The sequence below is a fragment of the Phoenix dactylifera genome, chromosome 6, assembly GCF_051530095.1.
Source record: "Phoenix dactylifera cultivar Ajwa chromosome 6, Ajwa_hap1_PhDact_Kaust_v1.1, whole genome shotgun sequence".
NCBI lineage: Eukaryota > Viridiplantae > Streptophyta > Magnoliopsida > Arecales > Arecaceae > Phoenix > Phoenix dactylifera.
The window spans coordinates 27,908,814-27,932,308 of NC_143195.1; the positions used below are offsets into that span (position 1 = coordinate 27,908,814).

Genomic DNA, 23,495 nt, shown 5'->3' on the forward strand with positions numbered 1-23,495 from the left:
TTCCTGGATCAAAAATCCTGGCCGTTTACTCAAATATTATTAGTTCCGGTACAACTCAAGTATTATTATGCATAGAAAAAACTCAAATATTATTATTAAAGCCCCGACAGTTACTGTCGGGGTTCGTGACAAGGAGGGCTGTTAGTTTAGGTTTACGATTCGGAGAGGAGCTGGATTCTGTTTGTAGTTACTTGAGATTAAAAGTCTCCGACTCATGAGTATTATCTTCGCATAATATTATTTATCTGAATACTTTTTAAAATTTATATTTATTTTTATATTCTTCTAAAATATTATTTTTGTACATGTACTTCTAATATAACGATTCTTCTAACACCATTAATAAAAACAATATTTATTTTAATTAAAAATAAAATAAAATTTTAAAATTACTTTTTTGCCCTCCATCGCGATCGTATTATAAAAAAAATTTTACACATCTACTATATTTTAGTTAATTTAATATGAAATTATTAATTTTTTAATGGCATTAGATAATATGGTTCATATGCAAAAAGAAGAATAAAAAATAGGTAGAATAATAAAATAAGTGTTTTACGAGAGTATACATGTAAATACCAGTTTTAGGAAGATATTTATGTAAAATTGGAATTTAAAAAGATATTCATGTAAAAAAAAACTCAAACATAAATATCATAAAAATAATAAGTTTGACTTAAAAGAAAGATGACCAATTTAACGGGACGTAATCTGTTAGTGAATTGATTGCTGATATGTTGATAATATATATCCTATTATACACTAATAAACTTTATACATGTCAATGTACGGACCAATTGGTCTACGTAATTGAGCCAGCAAATTAATTGGAAGATTATGGGCGCCGGCAGACCAAATTGGTAAGGTTGTTGGGCCGTGGAATTGAATAACCTGATTCTGAATCTGAATGGTTGAGTGGGGATTAACCCTCTCCCTTAAAAAGAGAAAAAAAAAAGGGGGGGGGGGCCAACAGCAACAATAACCACCGAGTCGTTTGGTTCGCAGGAAAAGAAGGGGGAAAGTGTGGTCAATGGAAAAGTAATGAGATGCTTCTTGTTTGGTTGGAGTTTTTAAAAGAGAGAGACGGGAAAGTTATATTTCTATGGGAATATGATTCCCACATTTCATAGAAAAGTTACTTTTCCATGAGGTGGGAATCACTCCATTTTTATTTTTTTCTAAAAAGCCCTTGAGCATTAAAGATGCATTAAAAAGGCATTAAAGACCTAATTTTTATTAAGGATATAATAGAAATTATACATAACTTTTTCAGGAAAGTGGATGGTCAACCAAACATAAGTACCTTGAAAATTTGTCACTTTTCCATGGTCAACCAAACATGCCAAAAGTACTTTCGTAGGCATCCTCTTCCTAAGAATCTACTTCCCAGGATTCATATTTCTAAAAGGAAAAGTGCTTCCCGCGAACCAAACGAGCTCTAGAAGATTGGAAATCTTATTCTTGATGCATATATATAATTTAATTCTATCAGAATTTAACAGAGTTACGTAAGCTCAAATCAAGTAGGAGAAATCCATGCCCCAAGGTGGAGGGATGTCAACTAAGCGAGTTGTGGACCCGGTTCGACCCCACGCGGACTACTTTATTCAAAGGCTTCAATTAAGGTCCACTTCACAGGAGTAGGAATCGTGGCCCCTTTCTTGATCAGACCAGCATTCCGCTATTGGCCTCAAAAGCCACCGAGGCTCGTATTCTTCGTTGATGGAAAGGCGAGGCGAGATGCCACCAAAATATTATTAATAAACGAAGGTATAGAAAGATAGCAGAGTGTGGAGCAAGCTCTGCCGTTACAGAACCTTCAGACCAAAGGAAGACCAAAAAAATGCGCGGGCTATGCGGGGATCGGATGCCTTCTGCCTGATTTGCCCGGTGAAGTCGCTATCTGATCTGCTATTACTTAGATGGTACTGGTGTGACGTACTCACACGGGATTAGGGCTACCACACTGGTGGAGCTCTGCCACGAGTGGAGAGGATATGAGTAAAAAATATTCTATCCGCGTCGAACACTCTCCAGCGGAGAAAAGACCCGGTGAGAGTTGCTACGCGGGTGAGGTTCTCCTCACCCCCTCTTCTCTCTTTTTTAGCGCAAAAAAAAAAGACCAAAAAAGATCAAAAGAAGAATAACGACTTTGGGTGACAAAAAAGAAAACAGAAAAAAATATATATATATAATTTTAGAAATCCTGTACAGCTCATATTATTTTTTTTAATGTAATACTGTATCGGTTAGTATTATTTTTATTTATTAGTAAAATTTTATTAGAGTAATTTTAGAAATCACAAAATAGCTTGTATCGGTAAATATTATTTTTCTTATATAGAGTATATATACAAGTATATATAACTTTTTGAGATGTACCGAATGCAATGAAATAGGAAAATAATCTTGAATGATCACTGTTCCAGAACCTTAACTTACCTGAATCAGTTGGCTAAACTGAATCAGTTGTAACAGTCACAGTTCAACTGCTTCAATCTTGATTCCTACATAAGGGACTGTAATAAACTCTGAAGGATATAGATGTATTCCGTGAATAAAGAAACTCTTCTTCTTCTCTCACTGAAACTTCTCTCTGAAACATCCTCTGGTTCATTTACAGTGACTTAGAACTCTTCATGGTATCAGAGCCAGCTGAAATACCTGAGGTTGAGGATGAGGAACCATCAAGAAAATCATAATATCCGCTTGCTTTGAACAATCGGGTGATCTGGGATTTCCAGGTGAGAAAATTTTCTGCTGTGAGCTGAGTGGGAACCAGGGAATTTATGCGAGAGATTAGGAATTTCAGTTTGGGTGGTATAGTAAAATCTTCAGAATCCCTTGTGTCATCTCTTGATCTCGTAGTATCCATTGAATCTGGGTCGGTTTGTTCATCAAGTTCTGGTAGAACTACCTCCAAGATGAATGAATCGGAAGACATAGGTTGTGATGAAGCTGCAGCTCTTCATTGGTTGATCGGCAGCAGAAGGATGAACTACTTCTTGATTTTGGAGATTGAAGAATAAATTCTTGAGAGCATCAGGCGACTATTGGGAAGGAAGAGGGTGGGAATTTGAGGGGAAGAAGGGGAATAAAACTACTTTGTTCTTTTCTTCTAATATTTTAACAACAACAATGGCAGTGCCATGCACTTCATTACAGTGGCAAAGAAACAGAACGAGGTGTTTGTAATGCTGCAGAACAGAAAATTTGAAAGAAAACGGCAACTTTGGCCGGAAAAGAGTTTGTCTCTCATTCTGCGAAATCCAGAACAGATGTGCAGCATCAGATCTATCTGAGAGCATTGATTGGATTCTTGTGGGGGGAAAAGATGATCGGCCGATTCAATTGCTACATTACAAAGCACACAACCCCCAAGATTTATGCCAATTTTTCTGCCAACATTTTTTCTCGTGTTTAACTTCCTCTTCCGGCATAACCAAAGAAAGCACTTGACTTTTAATAGGATGCCGATCTTCTATAAAGTGCCAGCAAATGAACACCTGATACGCCTACTGTTTAAGAAATGAAACAAGGATTCTGAAAAGAGGCTCATCTCCATTCGTTTTCTATTTCAACTAATCTTTCACCCTTTTTTAAGACCAACCGCTGCCAGTAAGGAAGAAAGCTGATTAAAACTCCTGGAAAATTTCACTTTTTTAAAATGAACCCTAATCGAGTATCTCGTAATTGGCTTCAAACTCCTGGAAAATTTCACTTTTTTATGATAAGCAAAGTAAGCTTGTTTCTCCAAATACGCAGATCATAGGAGAGAAACCTCCATCCCAGTTTAGCGAGTGAGGAAGTATTAAGCTGACTAAAGGCTTTGACCCCATGCGTGCCTCTCTACTTTTGTAAACATACTGTTTTCCAATTAACCTTACGAAAAATACTTTGATATTTGGATGAGCCCGACTAAAGAAAAGATCTCCGATATGTGTCAATTTTGTTTTAATCACCCAAACTGCAAGCTTGAAGATCGACATGAAATAGAGCGGCAGCGACATGAGCACTGAATTGACCCTCCAAAAGAAAGGAGAAAGGAATTTTAGCATTGTTGACAACAAACTGCAGGCCCAGATATCATCTGAAAATTGTAGAGAATTATCTTCAAAATAGCAATATATTCCTTCGTAGCTTAAGCATTTTACAGATGGAATCTATAGCGAGTATGAACAATTAGGGACATAGAAGGCCATCTTAATCGACCGATGAAAAGATGGGCTATTACATCGGCAAACTGTTCCCCGCTACCCATGTCTCAACGTACCATGTGCATGGCTCCAACATGGTTTGCCTTCTGCTCCCAACTCCAAAGCCCCGAACGTCCTTCCACTCCCTCCGTCTTGGCATTGTGGCCATCGGCGAAGCCCTGTCTTCCTTTCTCTCCTAGCTTCGTCGTGGTAGCCTTCATTTCCTCTTGTGAATCTGTGGCTGAGTTCCACATGTCAAAAACTTGATCGATGGCAACTAAGTAACGGGGGTTTGGCCTCTGGGCTCATTGAGGCCTGGTAAGAGGCTTATCACCTTCCTTTAGCCCTCATCCACAGAAAAGATCCAACCCCAATGCCTCCATTCACATTCACTGCAATCTTGCATGAGAGGATGATGTTTTGTATCCAGCCAATCTATTTCGAAGGAAAGTGCCTAGCTTTCGAGTGGCCAACTCTGTCAAATTCTTTTGAGAAGTCCAATCTACATATTACTCCATCCAAGTCCGCCTTCCTGGAATGATGCAGGATTTCATTGGCACAAAATGGTTATCCATTATTGATCTTCCCGCAGTCTGAGCAGGATTTATTTAGTCATTCATGAAGGGTCGTAACCGGTCTGCCTGCACTTCTATAATACTTTTTTTTGCAGTTATGAATCAAACTTATCAACCTACAGCCAGTTGGTTCTTTTTTTTTCCCTTTTTTTTAAGCTGAAAACGGCAATATTCTACATAACGTGTACGGATACCGCTAAGAAAATTAAAAAACAACACATTGTGAAGAGCACTGGGCAACAAAAGAAGCCACCTAATCTGCAGCCCCGTTGGCCTCTCTGAACACATGCTTCACCTGAAACACCATCCCACCACAAACCATGGTCCGGATATTTCTCAACAGCGGATGGTAATTGCCGACCTCCTTTGAAACCTATAGAATCCAGCCAATAACCGTAGCAGAGTTACCTTCCAGAAGGATCTCCCTCTCCTGCAAGACATGCCTACAGTCAGTTGGTTTTTTGGCAGCTTCTTTTTTAAGAATTAAAGATGAAGTAGCATAATTAATACCGGCAAAATCAATATTCGTATCGTAAAGTTGCTGGAAAAGGAAAAGAAGATCACCTACTACATATTTCTAAAAATGCTAAAAAAACAAATTGAAAATCCATCCAGCCTTGGACTTTTATTTCCTCTGAAACAAAATTCTGCTTCCATGATTTCTTCCAAGGTTAAGGGGGACCCAAGACAACTAAGATCTGGTTATGAAGAGTGATAGAGACAACCCCAATCGAGTGCAATCTAGGGGACCGCCGAGACATCAAAGATGCCTTTAGAAAAGCTCTATGAAAACCTTTTTAATGTCCTCTTGGTCCAAGAAAGTTGATCCATTCCTTTCAACATTAACAATCTAATTGACCTTTCTAAGGAGGTTGGCAACTTTGCGAAAGAAAGCCATATTATTGTCACCCTCAGCTAGCCACTTAATTTTTGCCCTTTGTTTCCAATAGATTTCCCCTGCCTTATAAATTTGACGAAGCTTCTATTTGGAAGCTTCTAATTACAAGCCTCCCTGGTCTCTCTCTAGAGAAGAGAGCAAGCCCTATTCCTCATTCCTATCAATTCATTGTATCTGACCAAGTAATTTATCCTATTCCTGCTTAGCTGAGCATCTGACCTTAGATGACTAATGTTTAGGGGTGCAAATGGGTCGGATCAGAGCGACCCCGATCCAACCCAGTTTCTTGTTCGGATCCTAATATTAGATCCAAACCTAATCCAATAGAAGATCTGTTTGAGTCCACGGCTAAATTTCTAACCCAGCGGGTCATCGAGTTGGGTAAGGGCCATGTATAACCTAGCCCCAACCCAAAAAAAATCGAGTCCGGGTAGGATCCGGGTTGGGTCTGGATCAATTTCGAACAATCTAGCAAGAGCCTCTATAGCATAACTAACTACCTATACCAAATTGGCCAAAGCTACAAATACTGCCACCCGTTCATAGGTTCAAACATTATGTTTTTCTAACATTATGTTTATAGGTTTGCAAAATATTCAATTATACAAAGTAAAGTAACCCAAAGGGAATGATTCCATAAGATTCATGGATTATATGGTATCTAGTTTCTGGAACAAGATATAATTTACCAATAAGAATTTCAAAAATGGCATTTGAACCTTGCATCTCTCTTAGACGAGTGACATATAACTACATAGCCCATACCAGAAGATCCAGTCCAGAGGATAATACTATTCTTTTTAAAAAAGAAGATAACATTATTCTTTATTTTCTTGACGAAGTATGTGATTTTAATAGATTTGATCATTCTTCTCCTGATCCTGGAGTGTCCATGGGGACACTGATTTGGATGGTGAGACCTATGCTTCAAGATTGACTGATTTTAATAAATCTCCAACAGATTCCAACACAATCTCTGGATTCTGTTTTAGAATTTTGATGGACGACGGAACCACATGAGTCTTAAAATCCTCATGCTCCAAATGCATGAAAAATGTTTAAAAAGCTTCATGAAAAGCTCTTGACGGCCTATCCTTTGCATATAGAATTGTTTTCATATACAGTTCAAGGAATATCGGCTGCATTAAGAAAAAACCCAGATCCCAAGTCTTCATGCGGGCCCTAATAGTATATCCGGGTTTGGGTCTAGTTGGGTCGGGCTGTAGAGTAAATGATCCAAAATTGTTCCAAAAAACAACGAAGCGGGTTGGGTCGGGTTGGAATTTAGTAAACCTAGACCCGATCCGAAAAATAAAATGAGTTTAATTTTAGAAGCCAATCTAACCCCATGAGTCCTTTAAAATAGGGCGGATCGGGTCTAAATGAGTTGGGTCAGATTGGATCATAGGTCAACCCGACCCATTTGCACCCTTACCAATGTTTTTCAAGGCATATCTAGTATTTCTTAGTTTAGAGATAAGATTTATAATTGCACCCTTTGAAGATCTTGCAAAGCTCTAAGCACTGTAAACAACACCCATGATACCATCATTAGACATCCAACTTCCGTCAAACCTAAAGATGTTCAACTTAGGAGGCCCTTTAAGGGAGAGTTTAATTGGGACATGATCAGAGCAAGGATTAGGCAACATATATTGACAAGAATGAGGGCACAAGTCATCCCATTCCACGAAGACCAAAAATCTATCAAGCTTCGCCAAGATGAGTGTTGCCATTGGTAACCGGCTTGCATTAGGCACCAAGCGAGTGGAGCATTAGTGATGGAGGGCTCAGTCATCGGCTGCTTGGATTATGCTGGGTTGAGACCTAAGGCAGGCGACAGTTGACGGAATGCTAGTCCACGACCGCACTCCAATCTAAAACAGTACAGACAAAGAAGTCCTCTTACCATGGTATGTCCGGTAGAGGTTATGCCAATGCCTAAGTCAAGACGATACTCAGAAAATAGCAAAAGGTTCTCAGTAGTCTGTCAGGGTACCGAGTACTTAATTGAAAGATCCCCTAGAGAATTGGTTGTATAGGCAAAGATGAGAGCCTGTCACCATAGGAATCGAGCATGTAGATTGCCAGGCCTTTGCACGTTCCAAACATTAGGCGCGGGCGTTCGCATGCAAATCGCGCCTTGCCTGGTAGGTCGACATGATTTCGGAGATCGCCTAAGATCTTGGCTAAGGTGTCACTAGCTATAAGGAGCTTTTGAAATCTAGCCACATGCTTCCGGGCTTGCCAAATGGCTAGCTTTGACCGGTGGTGCACTGGCTTTATGGCGAGCTTTGGTTCGACGATACCTCTAATGAGTTATGGTCGGTCTCGATGCACATCAATGAAGTTTCCTTATGATTGTTGGAAGTAAAATCTTGGCCCTTTAGGGGAAGGTATCTATCTAACAGCTGAAATGATCTGATAAAAGAGAGGAAAGTCTTGAAGATATTTTTGTACTTGTGGGTTCCTCTTCCTTTCATGTATCATAACTCCCCCGACAATCCATGGCCCATTGAAGGATGCTTTAATTTCTTTCAATTCATCCCATCCTCTGTCAGGCCATAGACCACAGTGGTTCAACTTACATTAAGAATTATGTCCATCTGCTGAACGGTATTCGAAGTGATTCTCATCTTCGAATACCCTTCTTCTAAACGCCAAATCTGGCATCATTCCAACCCCCAAGAATTCTCCTAGCAGTTCCTATAACATCACATAAGACCCATGAGTTAATTTGTTCCCCTGTCAAAGATCTGAGAATGAAGCCAGCCTTTGATTCACACGTTTAGCCCCCACCACATCCATTCAATATTTGCAAGCAGATGTGCTTGTTTCAAGATTAAAAAGAGCTGCAATTAAAGATTTATTTATCCTTGCAACAAAATGAACAGAGCTTGGTTGCTTATTGTAGGTGGATACTATGCCAATGAATTTCTGATTTGATTTTTATTTCTTTATTTTTTTTTCTTTTGTAAATGGACTATCTTGATATGAGACCTACATCTTTGATTCGCAGTTATTCATTTGATATAGGGATGTCAATGTATCAAGTCCATGCTATCAAATTCTAGCCAATCTAATGTGCATCTAGACAAAATTTTGAAACTCAAATTCATTAGTTAGAAGTATGACCAAAGACAACTGTAACAACCCAAAATCTTATCCAAAATAGCTAATCGGAAGGTATTATTTGGGTTCCTTGATCTTGTATAAATATCTAAGATCTTCTCGGCAAATAACCGATGTGAGACTAAATACACGCCCACACGATTCCTCACATACTCCCCTCACTTAAATCCCAACGTTCTCGTCAGGCTAAGTGTTCAAATTCATTCAAGTCTAATCACATGCACCACGATAGGCCCGTGGTCAGCCTTCATTAACTTATGCTGTAGTGTCTCCTAGTCCACATAAGCTATGGGCTGAGTTCGCTTTGTAACAACCCAGGGTCTCACCCAAAATGGCTAGCCGAAAGGTATTATTTAAGTTTTTTGATCCTATATAAGTACCCAAAGATCTCTTTGACGAATAACCGTTGCTAAGGGTTCAAATTCATTCAAATTTAATTACAAATACCACGATAGGCCCGTGGTCAGCTTCCATGAACCCGACTGCAGTGTCTCCTAGTCTACATAGGCTATAGGCCGAGTTCGCTCTAATACCATTTGTCACAACCCAAGACCTCACCCAAAATGGCTAGCCGCAAGGTATTATTTAAGTTCCTTGATCCTGTATAAGTATCCAAGATCTCTTTAATGAATAACCAATGTGGGACTAAACACACGCCTGCACGGTCCTTACAACAACAATTTGAGTTTGTTATAAATATCATAGAATCTAAGCTGACTTTAGACAAACCTTAGTGAACTCAATATTGACTTAATAAAACTTAGTTTCAAAATGTGGTTATAAACTTGTAAACCAGGCCTAACCCACATATCTGACTTGGAATGAGGTTAAAAGAATAAGAAAAGAAAAACCTAATGAGACTTATCAAATGAAAGGACAGATTCTAAGCGAAGTTATATCAACATTTGACTGGGACTGGTCTAATTGAAACCTAGTTAGTTTGATGGTACAAATATCCAAGTCATAAAAATTTTCTGCTACCATCGAGCTCTTGCTCGAGGGACATCACCTCTTACCCTTAATTAACAGAGCTCCAATTCCACAAGTTTTAACTTGATTGCCGGGGAACCTAGGCTCCAACATAGATGGGGTGAGGTGGGTACATGGAATAGCCCCTTCTGATCTCTCTTACGCATATATAGATAGATAAACAGACAGGCAGACAGATAGACAAATAGAGGATTTGCAGCTAAACCAACCAAAAGTTTAGGCTGCTTTTGTCCAATCTTATTGCCTTCTAAAACATGATCTACTTATTCCCTCCATAACATTATTCAAAAAGATAAAACTGATGAGGCAAAATTATTTCGCACTTTTATAGCATGATTGGGCCACCTTCAGAATACTTGTGCAAATCATAACCTCTGATGGTCTAGCTTACAAAATTTTTGGAATTCTTCTTAACTTTCAAGGACTCTCACCTCTTAATCTTCCTTGTTCAAAATCAAAGGAAATAATATCCCATTAAACTAAAATAATGAAAAACCAGCACCTGATAACTGTCGAACTACGCCTCGATCCAACCTTTCAATAATAATAATTAGCAACAATCTAGCAAATGATTTCGTTTTGAACATGTACTATTCCTCCATTACTTTCATAAAAATCCAAATCTTATCTTCCTTCCTTACCATCTTGTTACAGGGAAAAAAAATTACCACAACTTCCATAAAGGCACAATATTAATTTCTTAGAGAAAGATATCAATCTTGTATGATCAGACCATGATTAATAATCTGAATCTAACTAAATCATTCAAAAGATTTATACTAGCTCAGAAAATTTAGAACATCTGAAATTGGATTACAGGCTGTCGGATTTGGTTTCAACTGGAAACTCTACGTATATAGGTCAAATATGAATCATTGCCCCACAGATCAATCTCCAAATGGACCACTGTCAGTCTACCATGGTTGGACTGAAACAGCTACTACTTGACTAGCTAGAACCAATCAAAAAGTCTAATTTGTGTAATAAAAAGTTACTGGGCAAGAACCCTTCAGGGAGCTCTTCTTAGAAAAAATGCCAGGAGTTTACATAACCTTTACTGTCTATCACACACATATACATATATATACACACACACACACACACACACACACACACACACACACACACACACACACACGTATAGGTGTATCTTTTAAAAGTAGCAAACTTGAGTAACTCTTATTTATTCAAAACCTAGTTCAAGCTCGGTGCAGATCTGATTTGTGTTTTGATTATTAACGTCAGGCCTCTTCCAATGAACATAATTTCCAATACCAAGCATAAGGCCTCAATAACACCAATAATGGTAGATGATAAATGCCTCAAAAATCATTAAGAGAAAGGAACTTATCAAGTAGATAAAGTATTTTGTATTTGTACCAATGATATGGAATCAAATCCAGTTTGGGCTTAAGCGTAGCCCAGATTGATTCCATTCTACCTACATCCAGATATCAATCTTGAGTTCAATTTTGTAGCTGTTTGATAGAAGGGACCAAGGCAACTCGGGTCTTTTTGGTTCATGACTGGAATCGGAATCGGAATCAAAATTGAAATTGAAATAGAAATCAGAATGACCATATTTTCTGATGCATTTGGTTCGTAACTAAAATCAAAATCAGAATCGCAATATGATTTGAATACTAGAGGAGAGTCAGAATTGAGTTTTGAAGGATTGGGGCATTCCATTTCCTTCTGAAATCATCCTCATACTCGATGCAGATTACTTCAGCCACTACGAGTAGGGTTGAACAGTGTCCATGAGTAAAAATAACATATCGAAAAGCTAAATCGTGTATCAAAGTTCCGAAAACCATAACTTGGTTATATGATGCCTAATTGAGATGCTCTCTTTTTTTTTTTGAAATTGGATAGCTTTTTGAGATTTATAACTTTGTGTCAATCCTTTAAAGGGTAAAATCGTTCCGAAATTCCATCGTTTATACCTCAAAATAGGCTGGTCAAATCAAAACTTTTCTTTCGAGAAAGACTTTGACCTAATGTTATCTCTCAATCCGTGAAAAAATTAGCCAGAGCAACAGATGGCAAAGTTAATATACAAATCGAGATCTACATTTTGTAAAATTTTATTTTTTTCTTAATTATTTTTATTAGTTATATTTATTTTTGGAGTGTTATTCCTATTAGAACAAATAGATAAATCCAATCCAAATCGTAAAAAAAAGAATCTCACTAATATTATAAATAAAGATTACTCATCTCAGTTTTTGGATGGATGATCAATAAAAAAAATAGGACTTAAGCTTACTTTCATAATTTTTCATATTCTTTTTTTTTGATATTCAAAATAATTTTTTTTTCCTTCTGAATTGAATCAGAAAATGAGAATAAAATTTCTTCTAACTAATTATTTTTTAAAAAAAAATCATCTGCCTTCCCATTTCAGTATCAAAAAAAAAAAAAAAATCCCTGCTAATGTCGTAGTAGCAAGGAAGAGTTGGGGCTAGCAAGCGATAAGGCTTCTTCATCCCGGGTAGTGAACACTTATCATCTTGAGACCACGGATTTATTGAATGAACTGCAGCGACATAATTCCCCACTTTTCTGACAGCATAAACTATAAAGCGACCGGACGAAAAGAGTGATATCAGCGAGGTGCGATTTCACGTGCCTCTATCGGCACGGCGGAGAGCGACAACGAACGCAGTGAGAGCCTCCCTTGGATGCTGCCATGCTCCATGGATTTAACGAGGGACGGACATTAAAGCCAATGATGCGAATAATTTTAATGATGCGGCTGTTGGGGGAGGTTGGGAATTTGGACATAAAACATAGTTTAGAGCGAAGGACATCTTTTGCCGTTTTTCTTTTATATATTGTCATGTTGTAACAAAGCCAAAAGCCTCAAGATAATGAAATCTTAATGTTAGTCTCAACGTGATTTGCGAGATTTGTAGGGCCCCTTGGTTCATCGACAAAGACAGTGCTACAGTGCTGGCTAAAATTAAAGAAAGTTTCTAGGTGAATTTGGTTCAGCTTATGTTCGAGGTTATGTTTGGTAGGACTTTTTAATGTCATCAGAACTGAACAACTAGAGCATGGGCCAATATCAAGAGGCCGCTCTTTTTGGAGTCTTTTAAAAACTATGCATGGTTAAAAGACCCACTATTGCTAGTTAAGAAAGACTAAGCATGAAGGAAGTGTTAGCAATATCTCACCTAAATAAGCAAATTAAGCTATAATTGTAATTAATTGAAAATTTTTAAAGAAATAATATATATATATTATTCGGCATCAAAATATTATAGTATAAAAGAAATCTATTCTAGCACAAAATAAATCTATTCATTGAATAAATTTAAATCACAAAATTACAAATCCTATAGATCTATTAATATTAAATTTAAAATAAAAGTAACAAAAAATAGCCTGATTGAAGGCAGGTTGAAGCGTGTAGACGCTGTCCCAAAGAAGTGTTTGCCCTCACGTATAGGTCTCCCGGTAATCCTCCTCAGAGATACGACGAGCCTAAACTTCTTCTTTGGTACGTCTCGGAAGAAGCCAGATCGAACCCGATTGGACTTGCAGATCCAGCGAAGAACGAAATAAAAAGAATAAATAAACTTTGCTGAACAAAATTGCAAAAATAAAAATCAGAAGTGGCTAAGAGGAGGAAGAATTTTTCTTCAGATTTTTTTTAGTATTTTCTCTATTTTTTGCGTACCGAATAAAATGAAATAGGAGGTATTTATAAAATTTTTGTGCGGGGTATATTGATCTTTTTGCTGACGCGTCTGCGCCTTCCGCGAATACATCCGTGGTAATATCGCGGCTAGCGGACGCTAACACGCGTCCGCGGAACGGGGACGCGATTGGCCAGCGCCCGCGAACACTGGCAACTGCAGGCACCAGTGGGCGCCCGCTAGTCACACTCCGATTTGTTTCTACCCATTTAACCTTTTAAGGTTGGGTTCTCACCGTGGTGATCTATCTTTATGGGCTAAGCTCCATCACCCTCGACAACTCTAGAACTACTGTTCTAGACAAATCTTTTGTAAGCTGATCAGCCAAATTAATTTCTAATTTTACAAAATTCAAAGCTATAACGTTATTTTTCAATTTATATCTTAATAATTTATGACGTATTTTTAAGTGCCTGTTCATTTTTACATTTTGCATTTTCTTGATTGCACTTATCTATTGCAGATTTACAGTCATAATATAAGAAGATAGGTGATAAAGGTGACTCATCTACAGGAAGGTCTATAAGTAGATATCTAAGCCACTCAGCCTTAGTGCTAGTGGTGTCTAAGGCAATTAGTTCAGACTCCATGATACTCCTAGATATCAAGGTTTGTTTGGTGGATTTCCAAGACACCACAGCACCTCCTAGGAGAAAGATATATCCTATGGTAGATTTAACATCAAAGGTATCGTTGATCTAGTTAGCATCACTATAGCCTTCTAGAACAGCAGGAAACCCACTAAAATGCAAACTGTAGGACTTGGTACCCTTGAGATACCTAAGAATCCTCTCTAATGCTGTCCAGTGATCTCTATTTGGATTAATAGTATATCTACTGAGTCTATTTACAGCGTATGCTATGTCTAGCCTGGTGTAGTTTGCTAAGAATCCTAGTGAGCCTATGGTTTGAGCATATAGGCTTTGAATGACAGAAATTCCTAAGTTCTTCTTAAGGTGTGTAGAGAGATCAAAAGGAGTAGAGACAGGCTAACAATCGGTATAATTATATTTATTGAAAATCTTGTCAACATAATAACATTGGGATAACTCAATACTATTTACACTTCTAATTATTTTGGTATTTAAAATTAAGTCAGCTTGTCCCAAGTCTTTCATATCAAACTTATAACTTAAGAATTGTTTTACTTCATAAACTATTTGAAGATCTGTTCCAAAGATCAATATATCATCTATATAGAGGCACAATATCATAAATTTATTTCCAACTTTCTTATGGTATACACATTCGTTTATACTATTGATTTCAAATCCAAATGTCAGTATGGTTTCATCAAATTTCAAGTGCCATTGCTTGGGTGCTTGTTTAAGACCATAAAAAGATCTGATTAATCTACAAACTTTCTTTTCTTGGCCTGGAATTATAAATTCCTCTAGCTGGTCCATATAAATTTCTCCATTTAAGTTTCTATTTAGAAAAACTATTTTCACATCCATCTGATGAATCACTAATTTATGGATGTAGGCTAATGCTATTGGGACCCTAATAGTAGTAATCCTAGCTACAGGTGCATAAACATCAAAGAAATCTACCCCAGGTCTCTGAGTAAAATCCTTGGCAACTAATCTAGCCTTAAATTTATCTACAGACCCATCAGGCCTAAGTTTCTTCTTAAAGATCCATTTGCACCCTATAGTTTTACGGCCAGAAGGGAGATCAATCAGTTTCCAAGTATGATTTTGGATAATTGTCTGCATCTCATTGTCCATAGCTTCTCTCCAAAAGGATGAATCCAAAGATTTTATTGCGTCCTCAAAAGTAGTTAGAGGGTTCTCTATAAGAAAGGTATAGAAGTCATCTCCAAATGTTTTCTCTACCCTAGATCTCTTACTCCTTTTAGGTTATATTTCTACTTCTATTTCTCTTGTCCTTATTCTACTAGAGCTACTAGCTATACCACTATTTACTCTAGTCCTAACGTGTCTTCAAAATATGTTGCATCTCTGGCTTCTATGATAGTATTGTTACTAATATCACTTTCTTCTAAATTAATCACCAAAAATCTGGCACTACTATTGGCTGCATATCCTATGAATATGGCATCCACTGTTTTAGGCCCTATTTTCTTTCTCTTAAAATTAGGTATTTTCACTTTTGCCAAGCACCCCCACACTTTCAAATAGCTAAGATTAGGTTTTCTATATTTTCAAGCTTCATATGGGGTTAGATCATTATTTTTGGAGGGAATTCTATTGAGGATATAACAAGTTAAAACTAGAGCTTCCCTCCACAAATTTTCTAGTACTCTTGAGCTTATAAGCATGTTAACCATATCCATTAAAGTCCTTTTCTTCCTTTCTGCTACTCCATTTGATTGGGGAGAATAGAGAGCAGTCACTTCATGAATAATTCCATGATTTTCATAAAATTGAGTTATATCATTAGATGTATATTTACCTCCCTAATTTGATCTAAGGATTTTAATTTTCTTTTTTTGTTGGTTCTTGGCTTCGATCTTAAAAATCTTAAATTTGTTGAGTATATCATCCTTGGTTTTAATTAGGTAGATGTAATAGAACTTGGATAGATCATCTATGAAGGTCACAAAGTATCTGTTCCCTCATCTAGAAGTTCTACCAAAGTTACAGACATCACTATGGATCAATTCAAATAGATCCGAATCTCTATTAACAGATTTAAAAGGCTTTCTAGGGAGTTTGGCTTCTACACAAATTTCACATTTCTCATAGTTCTTAAGATAACTTTTTGGTATTAAATTTAGGTTCATTAGTTGCTTAATTATATTATTATTTACATGACCTAATCTACCATGCCAAATAGAAGGAGGTTCTATATTTATGATCAAAAGATTTTTATTTATTGAAAAAACTATTTCATTCAACTTAAACAATCCTTCACTTAGGAATTCTCTTCCAATAAACATTACACCATAAGAAATTACAACTTTATTGGACTCAAAAGCAAGACGATAGTCTTGCTGGACAAGCAAGGAACCACTAATTAGGTTTCTCCTAACGTCCAAAATATGTTGGACGCCGTGCAGGAACAGGACTTTTCCAAAAGTAAGTTTTAAGTCTACATGTCCCACTCTTAACTCACGCGCCTCCTAGCTATTTGCCATAATCACAGCTCCTCCACTTGAGACCTCGTAAAAAGAAAATTAAGAGCGATCCGAACAAATATGAATACCAGCTCCAGTATCAATCCATCAATCAAGTGCTTGTAAAATCATGTTAACTTCAGGAATGAAGAAAACAGATCTAAAAGCTTTCTCAGAAGAGTCGACGCTGGAAGTCACCATGTTAACTTTAGCACTGGTTGTGTATGGACCCTTTTTCTTGGATTAAAGAGGTGCAATCTTCTTATAGAAGCACTGAGGAGACAAATGGTTGCTCCAACCACACACATAACAGAAATGAATATCACCTTCCTTCTTCTTATTCTGCTTCTCGGATTGGATAGGTTTCCAATTGTGGTGGTTAGGATTTCTAGGGTTGGAGAGTTTCTTTTTGTAATGCTTATTTTTGAAGGGTTAATTCTGATTTTTTCTAGGTGGGGCCTCTACATTATAAGAATTATTTTTGTGTCCAGTAGAGGTTTTACTCCTGAGCCTATGCTGCTCTTCAATTCTAATAGAGTTCAAAACTTGGGTTAGGGTGAGACCTTCTTGGGTACGGCTCAAAGGCTTAGCAAAATCAGACCAGAAATTCGGTAGTTTATCTATCAGACAGGCTACCTGAAATGATTCATCCAAATTGATTAAATTAGCCCTAAGCTAGTGGATCAATATTTCAAAATCATGGATTTGGTCATTCATAGGCTTTAAGTCCACCATCATAAACTTATTGAAGTCGGAGGTCTTAAACCTCTTTATTCTAGTATCATCAAGACCATATTTGCTATCTAGGGTGTTCCAGAGTTCTTTGGCACTCTTGGCTGTGTAATAAATGTCATATAGCCTATCCAAAAGGGCACCTAGGATTCTATGGATGCAATGATAGTCTATCTCATCAGGTGTCCTGGAGGGTGTGCTGGTGGAGGCAGAAGGTTCAGTGTGGGAGAAGGATGAACTTCAGTTTGGGTTTGGATTTTAGCGAGTAGCAGATCGTGAAGTAGTTGGGTTGGACCCGTTATCAACTTCAGTAGTGCTCTCACCTATGGCTGAGATCAACCCTAATACCACATTTGGTTCTGCCACCACCTAAAGTTATGGCCATCAAATTTTTCAGGTTTAGCACTAAGGTAGTCACAAGTGTTATAGAGGCCATAGATTCAAGGTTATAGTGAAGGGACAAAAACCTGAATGAAGACAAAAAGTTTATGTCAAAAGATTTTTCAAAAATTTGTATTGAATTTTGAATGTCTAGTTGATATATCCAAAAAATAATAGCCAGATCAGCTTCAGATCGGTAGTGGAGCATTAGGCTCATTTAAGTATCAGCCTTTCTTAGACACGTATGCCTTTTTGACAAGCTTTTCTTTGATACTATTAGTTGGTGGATATAATCACTAGAAATTACACAAATTCAATTTTTAGAAAAGCCTAAGTGCAAACTTAAATTTGTTATTATGGATTAACCAATTTTCGAATTTTTTGTTTGAGTTTTCCGAATTAGTAATAATTGATTACTAATTTAGTGCTAGCAAAATAATTATTATAATTGAGATCTAATATGTCAATTCAATGAATTATATATTAGAATTGATTTATTGCCTTATTAGAATAATTGATTACTAATTTTGTGCCAGCAAATCAATTATTATAATTGCGATATAAAATGTCAATTCAATAAATTATATATATTAGAATTAATTTATTACCTTATTAGAATAATTGATTATTAATTTTGTGCCAGCAAATCAATTATTGTAATTAAGATCTAAAATGTCAATTCAATAAATTATAAGATTTATTACCTTATTAGAATAATTAATTACTAATTTTGTGCTAGCAAATCAGTTATCGTAATTGAGATCTAAAATGTCAATTCAATGAATTATAAGATTTATTACCTTATTAGAATAATTGATCACTAATTTTGTGCTAGTAAATCAATTATTGTAATGGAAATCTAATTTGTCAACTCAATGAATTAGTTATTGTGGATCAACCATTTTTCAAATTTTTCGTTTGAATGGGATCTGAAAATTACTCCTTGAGAAGTCCAAATGGAGGTATGATAAACCTCTTGGAGGTTAAGCAAATTATTACCTTTAGAATAAGTGATTATTAATTTTGTGCTAGCAAAACAATTATTGTAATTAAAATCTAATATATCACAATTGCAGTAAAAGATTTAATGAATTATTTATTACTAACAAAAAAAATAAAGAAACACTTCTTTGGATTGTTAGCAATATATCACCTAAATAAGCAAATCAAGCTATAATTGCAATTAATTGAAAAACTTGAAGGCATGTCAAAGTGCGTAGACACTGTCCCAAAAAAGTGTTTGCCGGGGACGTACGGGTCTCCCGACAATCTTCCTCAAAGATACGACGACCCTAAACTTCTTCTTTGGTATGTCTCGAGAAAAGCCAAATCGAACTCGATCGGACTTGCAGATCCAGGAAAGAACGAAATAAAAAGAGTAAAATAAACTTTGCTGAAAAAATTGCAAAAATAAAAATAAGAAGTGGCTAAGAGGATGAAGAACTTGTCTCCATAATTTTTTTAGCATTTTTCTCAATTCTTTTCGTATACCGAATAGGATGAAATAGGAGGTATTTATAGAGTTTTTATGCAGGGGCATATCGGTCTTTTTTGCGGATGCGTCCGTGGTAATATTGCGGCCAGCGGGCGCTAGCACGCGGATGCGGTTGGCCGGCGCCTGCAGACGTTGGCAACTATGTGCGCCTGTGCGCGCCCGCTGGCAAACGAGCCAGCGGCCCGAGATACCGCATGCGCATTAATTTTTTCCACAAGAAGTAGAGATAAAATGGAAGAGTAAGTACATGATACTTTATTTTCAGCATATTCTCCATAACGTGACGTTGAATATACTCTAGATTATGGTGAACATCGTGATAACTCTTATCAATAGCATGATTATGTGATGACTCATATAAGTGTGTGTTTAGTCCCACATCAATTATTCGTTGGATAGATCTTGGATACTTATACAGAATCAAGGAACCCAAATAATATCTTTCAGCTAATCTTTTTGGATGAAATCCTGAGTTATGACATCTTTATATGCCTTTTTTTATTTTTTCTCCTCTTTATCTTTATATATATATATATATATATATATATATATATATATATATATATATATACACACACACACACCCCTATGTATGGGTGTTTGTATATATGTATATTTGTATATATGTCTGCAGGCGTTCAGTATTTATTTGAATAGGTGGCCCATAATTTTCACCCATGGCATTTGTTTTCACATCTCCAATTTTTTGACAACGCCACTGACAAGCTGCAACACTACGTTCAATAAATTTAGCTAACTTACACTTTAAGAAGAAGAAACAAAGAAAAGTATTCCAAAGCTGCCATGTGGTTTCAACCTCAAAGGGAAAGTGACGGTCACTCTATGTTAAAATGAATACACACTATAGATTACTCTTCTCCAGAATCAAAATTCTACTCCGCGAATCCAAAAACTGAAGCACCCAAAAACTTTGTTTGAAAATCTTGAGTGGTATTTCGTCCACTGCTAGTTTGCAACTATTGAACATTCAATTTTTTTTTTTCTTTTGACTGAAACACTCAATGCATATAGTGCCCCCCATGTTGTCTGGTTCTGTACATGCACAGACGTACATATTAATCATCTACTAATTACTGGTATTTGGTGTGTTTTTAGAGACAACTACATCGCAGGTTTAGCGTTTCTTACTTTGTCAAGTGGAATCCATATATTCGGATTTGGGCAGTCAAGTTCTTGTCTCTTATCTTTCCATGGCTGCTTTAATTTTTAACTTTTTCCTTCATGCGCCTGCGGACCTCAAATGGCATAGATAAAAAGCTGCTCCTTGGGCTAGGCATGTCGCTCGTGATGGTATCCAAGGATGCAGTACCTATTTTTAGAGTTGTTTGCATCCGTTGGTTAAGGACGCTCTTCTTAGTTGCTACTATTATTATTATTTTTAATTATTACTTGTAATATTAATTGTAAGGATTATGTGATCAATTCTACATTCGAGATTCTAGATACTTACAAAATCAAAATACCAAAATAATATTTTCTCACTGGCTATTTTAGTTTTACAATACGAATCCACTACAAACCGATCATGATACTTATAATTAAATTTAAATAAATTTAAATTATTAGTCTGATGAGAATATTAAAGCTAATAATAAGATAAAAAAATATAAACCTAAATCATAGGTTCCGGCAAGTTATTTTAGATAAGATCCAGACTTATTTATAGCCAAAGCTATCCAATAAATAATAGTGAAGATGAAAATAATTATAACCAGTAGCATATACACGCATATTTATGGTAGAAAATTAATCTTAAAACAAGTAAAAAGGTAAAAGAGTGCAAGAAATGGCCTTTTATCAACAACATGATACACAAAAGACCATACCTTCCTTATCCCACACATGGACGGAAACGGACGCAAGTCCTTTTGAGAAGTTTTGATGCAACAGAGACGAGAAGAACAGATCGACCAAGACAAATTAAGGAGGTACACAATGGAAGGAAAAAGGAAAAAAAAAACAAGAGCCTGAGAAAGCCCTTTGGAGACCAAGAAGAAGAAGAAGAAGAAGTAACAACAGAAGAACGAGCAACAACTGTTTCTCAGTACTCAACGCTGGGGAGCTGCTCGTGGGTGTGGGAGATGAAGAAGAGCTCGTAGACGAGCCCGGCGAGGCCGCCGCCGATGAGCGGGCCAGCCCAGTAGACCCAGTGGGCGTCCCAGGACCAGCTCACCAGCGCCGGGCCGAACGACACCGCCGGGTTCATCGACGCCCCGTCGAAGGCCCCGCCGGCGAGGACGTTGGCCCCCACAATGAAACCGATCGCGATCGGTGCAATCGTTCCGAGGCTCCCCCTCTTGGGGTCCAACGCGGTGGCGTAGACGGTGTAGACGAGGCCGAAGGTCATGACGATCTCGAGGACAAGAGCCTCCCATACGCTGACGCCGGTGAGGCCGAAGGTTCCGGTGGAGAGGCCGCCGGTGGAGAAGCGGAGCAAAAGGCAGGCAACGGTGGAGCCGAGGAGCTGAGCGATCCAGTACAGGATGCCTCTCAGTAAAGTGATGTTCCCGCCGATGAAGGCACCGAAGGTCACCGCCGGGTTGACGTGCCCGCCGGAGATGTTGGCTGCCACCGACACCGCCACGAACAGTCCGAAGGCGTGAGCCAGCGCCGCTGCTATCAGGCCAGCCGGCGTCGTGGCACCACCACCGGTCAGCTTACCTGCGGATCAGGCCAACCAAAAAATGAAACAGCAATCAATTTCTATAAACAATGATTTCAAGACTTTATTTAAAACAAGGATGAGGAACAGTATCATACTGAAAGCCATGCCGGAGCCCTGGCCGGCGAAGACGAAGATGAGAGTGGAGATGAACTCGGCGAGCGCGGCCTTGAGGGCGCTCGGGTGAGTCGCCTCCTCCCGAGTCCCGATCGCTATCCGAGAGATCGGCATTTTTTTGGTATTTTTTGGGGGACTCTCCGCTCTCGAGCTCGCTCTCAACTTCCCCTTCTCTCTGAGGCCAGAGGGCCGGGGAAGGGCGCTTATATGGTGGGGAGGGACGAGGGGAAGGACGGGGAATAGCCGGTTTGCCGGTTGGGGAGTGGTGATTGGAAGGAAAGGGTGCGCATATATTTTTATGGAAAATAAATAAATTGATGGGGCTTTGTGCAAATTTGTATTCTTTACAGCTCAGCATCGTCCTTTTTTTTTTGGGGAGCTAGCGCTGCGCCAACGTTTCCTGGTGTGGATTAGAAAGAGACGACACTTTGATGATGCGACCATGAGGTACAAGTGTACAGATATGTGTTGTCCGATTGTGGCTCCGATGTTTGGTTCATTACAGCAATTGGCTCTTTATATTTTATTTTGTGGAGCGGAAAGCCGTGGTGACGTGTCGGGCTTACTTTGAGCGGGTGATTGCTGTTCGTGACGAAACAGCTGAGTGGGGATGAGGTTGTCGGCTTTTTAAGGATAATATTAACTCCTCTCCGTGGATGGATTAGACTAAAATTTTAAAAAAAAATTAGCCTGTAATTGTCTGTAGTCTTAGTTTATTCAGCAATCAATCAAATCCACAGCCTGGCTACTGGCTACATAATTTATTTCATATTTTTTAAATTTTATATTGATCAGATTAGCCGTGGATTATATAATTTTTAAAAAATCTTTGAGATCATACAAAGAAATATTCAAATGATCATAAAAAATATTTGAAGATTTATCAAAATATATTTCTAAAATTTATTATTATATATTTTTTATTAAAAGATTACTACAGTATATTTTTAGAATATTCATAAAATTTTTAAGATTATGTAGGATTTTTAGAGCATATTTTTAGAATCTATTATTATATATTTTTATCCTTATATCTATTACTATTGTAAGCATTTGTATAAAAAATAATAAATATATATTTTTTTTACTAAAATAGGCTATAATTTCCAACAACTTCAGTTTTATTTTATTTAATGATAAATAGCTTTTTTGTTTGGTTCTTATCCTATGTACCCGCCTAGAGAATTAAATAAATAAATATATTTTAAAGAAGATTGTTATATTTTTTCGTGCTATTTTTTTATCCCAAATCCCATGACACCTTTAAGAAGTGAGATGAAAATGTTGTCATCAGTTAGGTAATTATTTTGCCAACCCTGTAATTATTTTTAACATTTGCTATCCTATACAAAGATTTTATAAAAATAAATTATAAGCTTATGCATTTGATTGGACCTTAGAATTTAATTAGGAACATTTTTTAAGTCACCAATCGAATCAACCAAATTTTCTTCTTTCTGTATTTTTTTCAAAAAATAGTTTCTCCCGTAAGTACTTCTGAAAATCATAA

General features: G+C 37.3%; 1 protein-coding gene across 1 annotated transcript; it reads right to left on the reverse strand.

Annotated features, from left to right (window-relative positions):
* Positions 1 to 20,976: 20,976 nt before the first annotated feature.
* Positions 20,977 to 22,244, reverse strand: LOC103715387 (putative aquaporin TIP1-1). Its single transcript, XM_008802997.5, has 2 exons — positions 21,967 to 22,244; positions 20,977 to 21,867 (listed from the first exon to the last, which is right to left on the reverse strand). Exons 1-2 carry the CDS (start codon positions 22,097 to 22,099, stop codon positions 21,248 to 21,250), a joined length of 753 nt encoding a protein of 250 aa, XP_008801219.1. The 5' UTR covers positions 22,100 to 22,244; the 3' UTR covers positions 20,977 to 21,247.
* Positions 22,245 to 23,495: the final 1,251 nt, after the last annotated feature.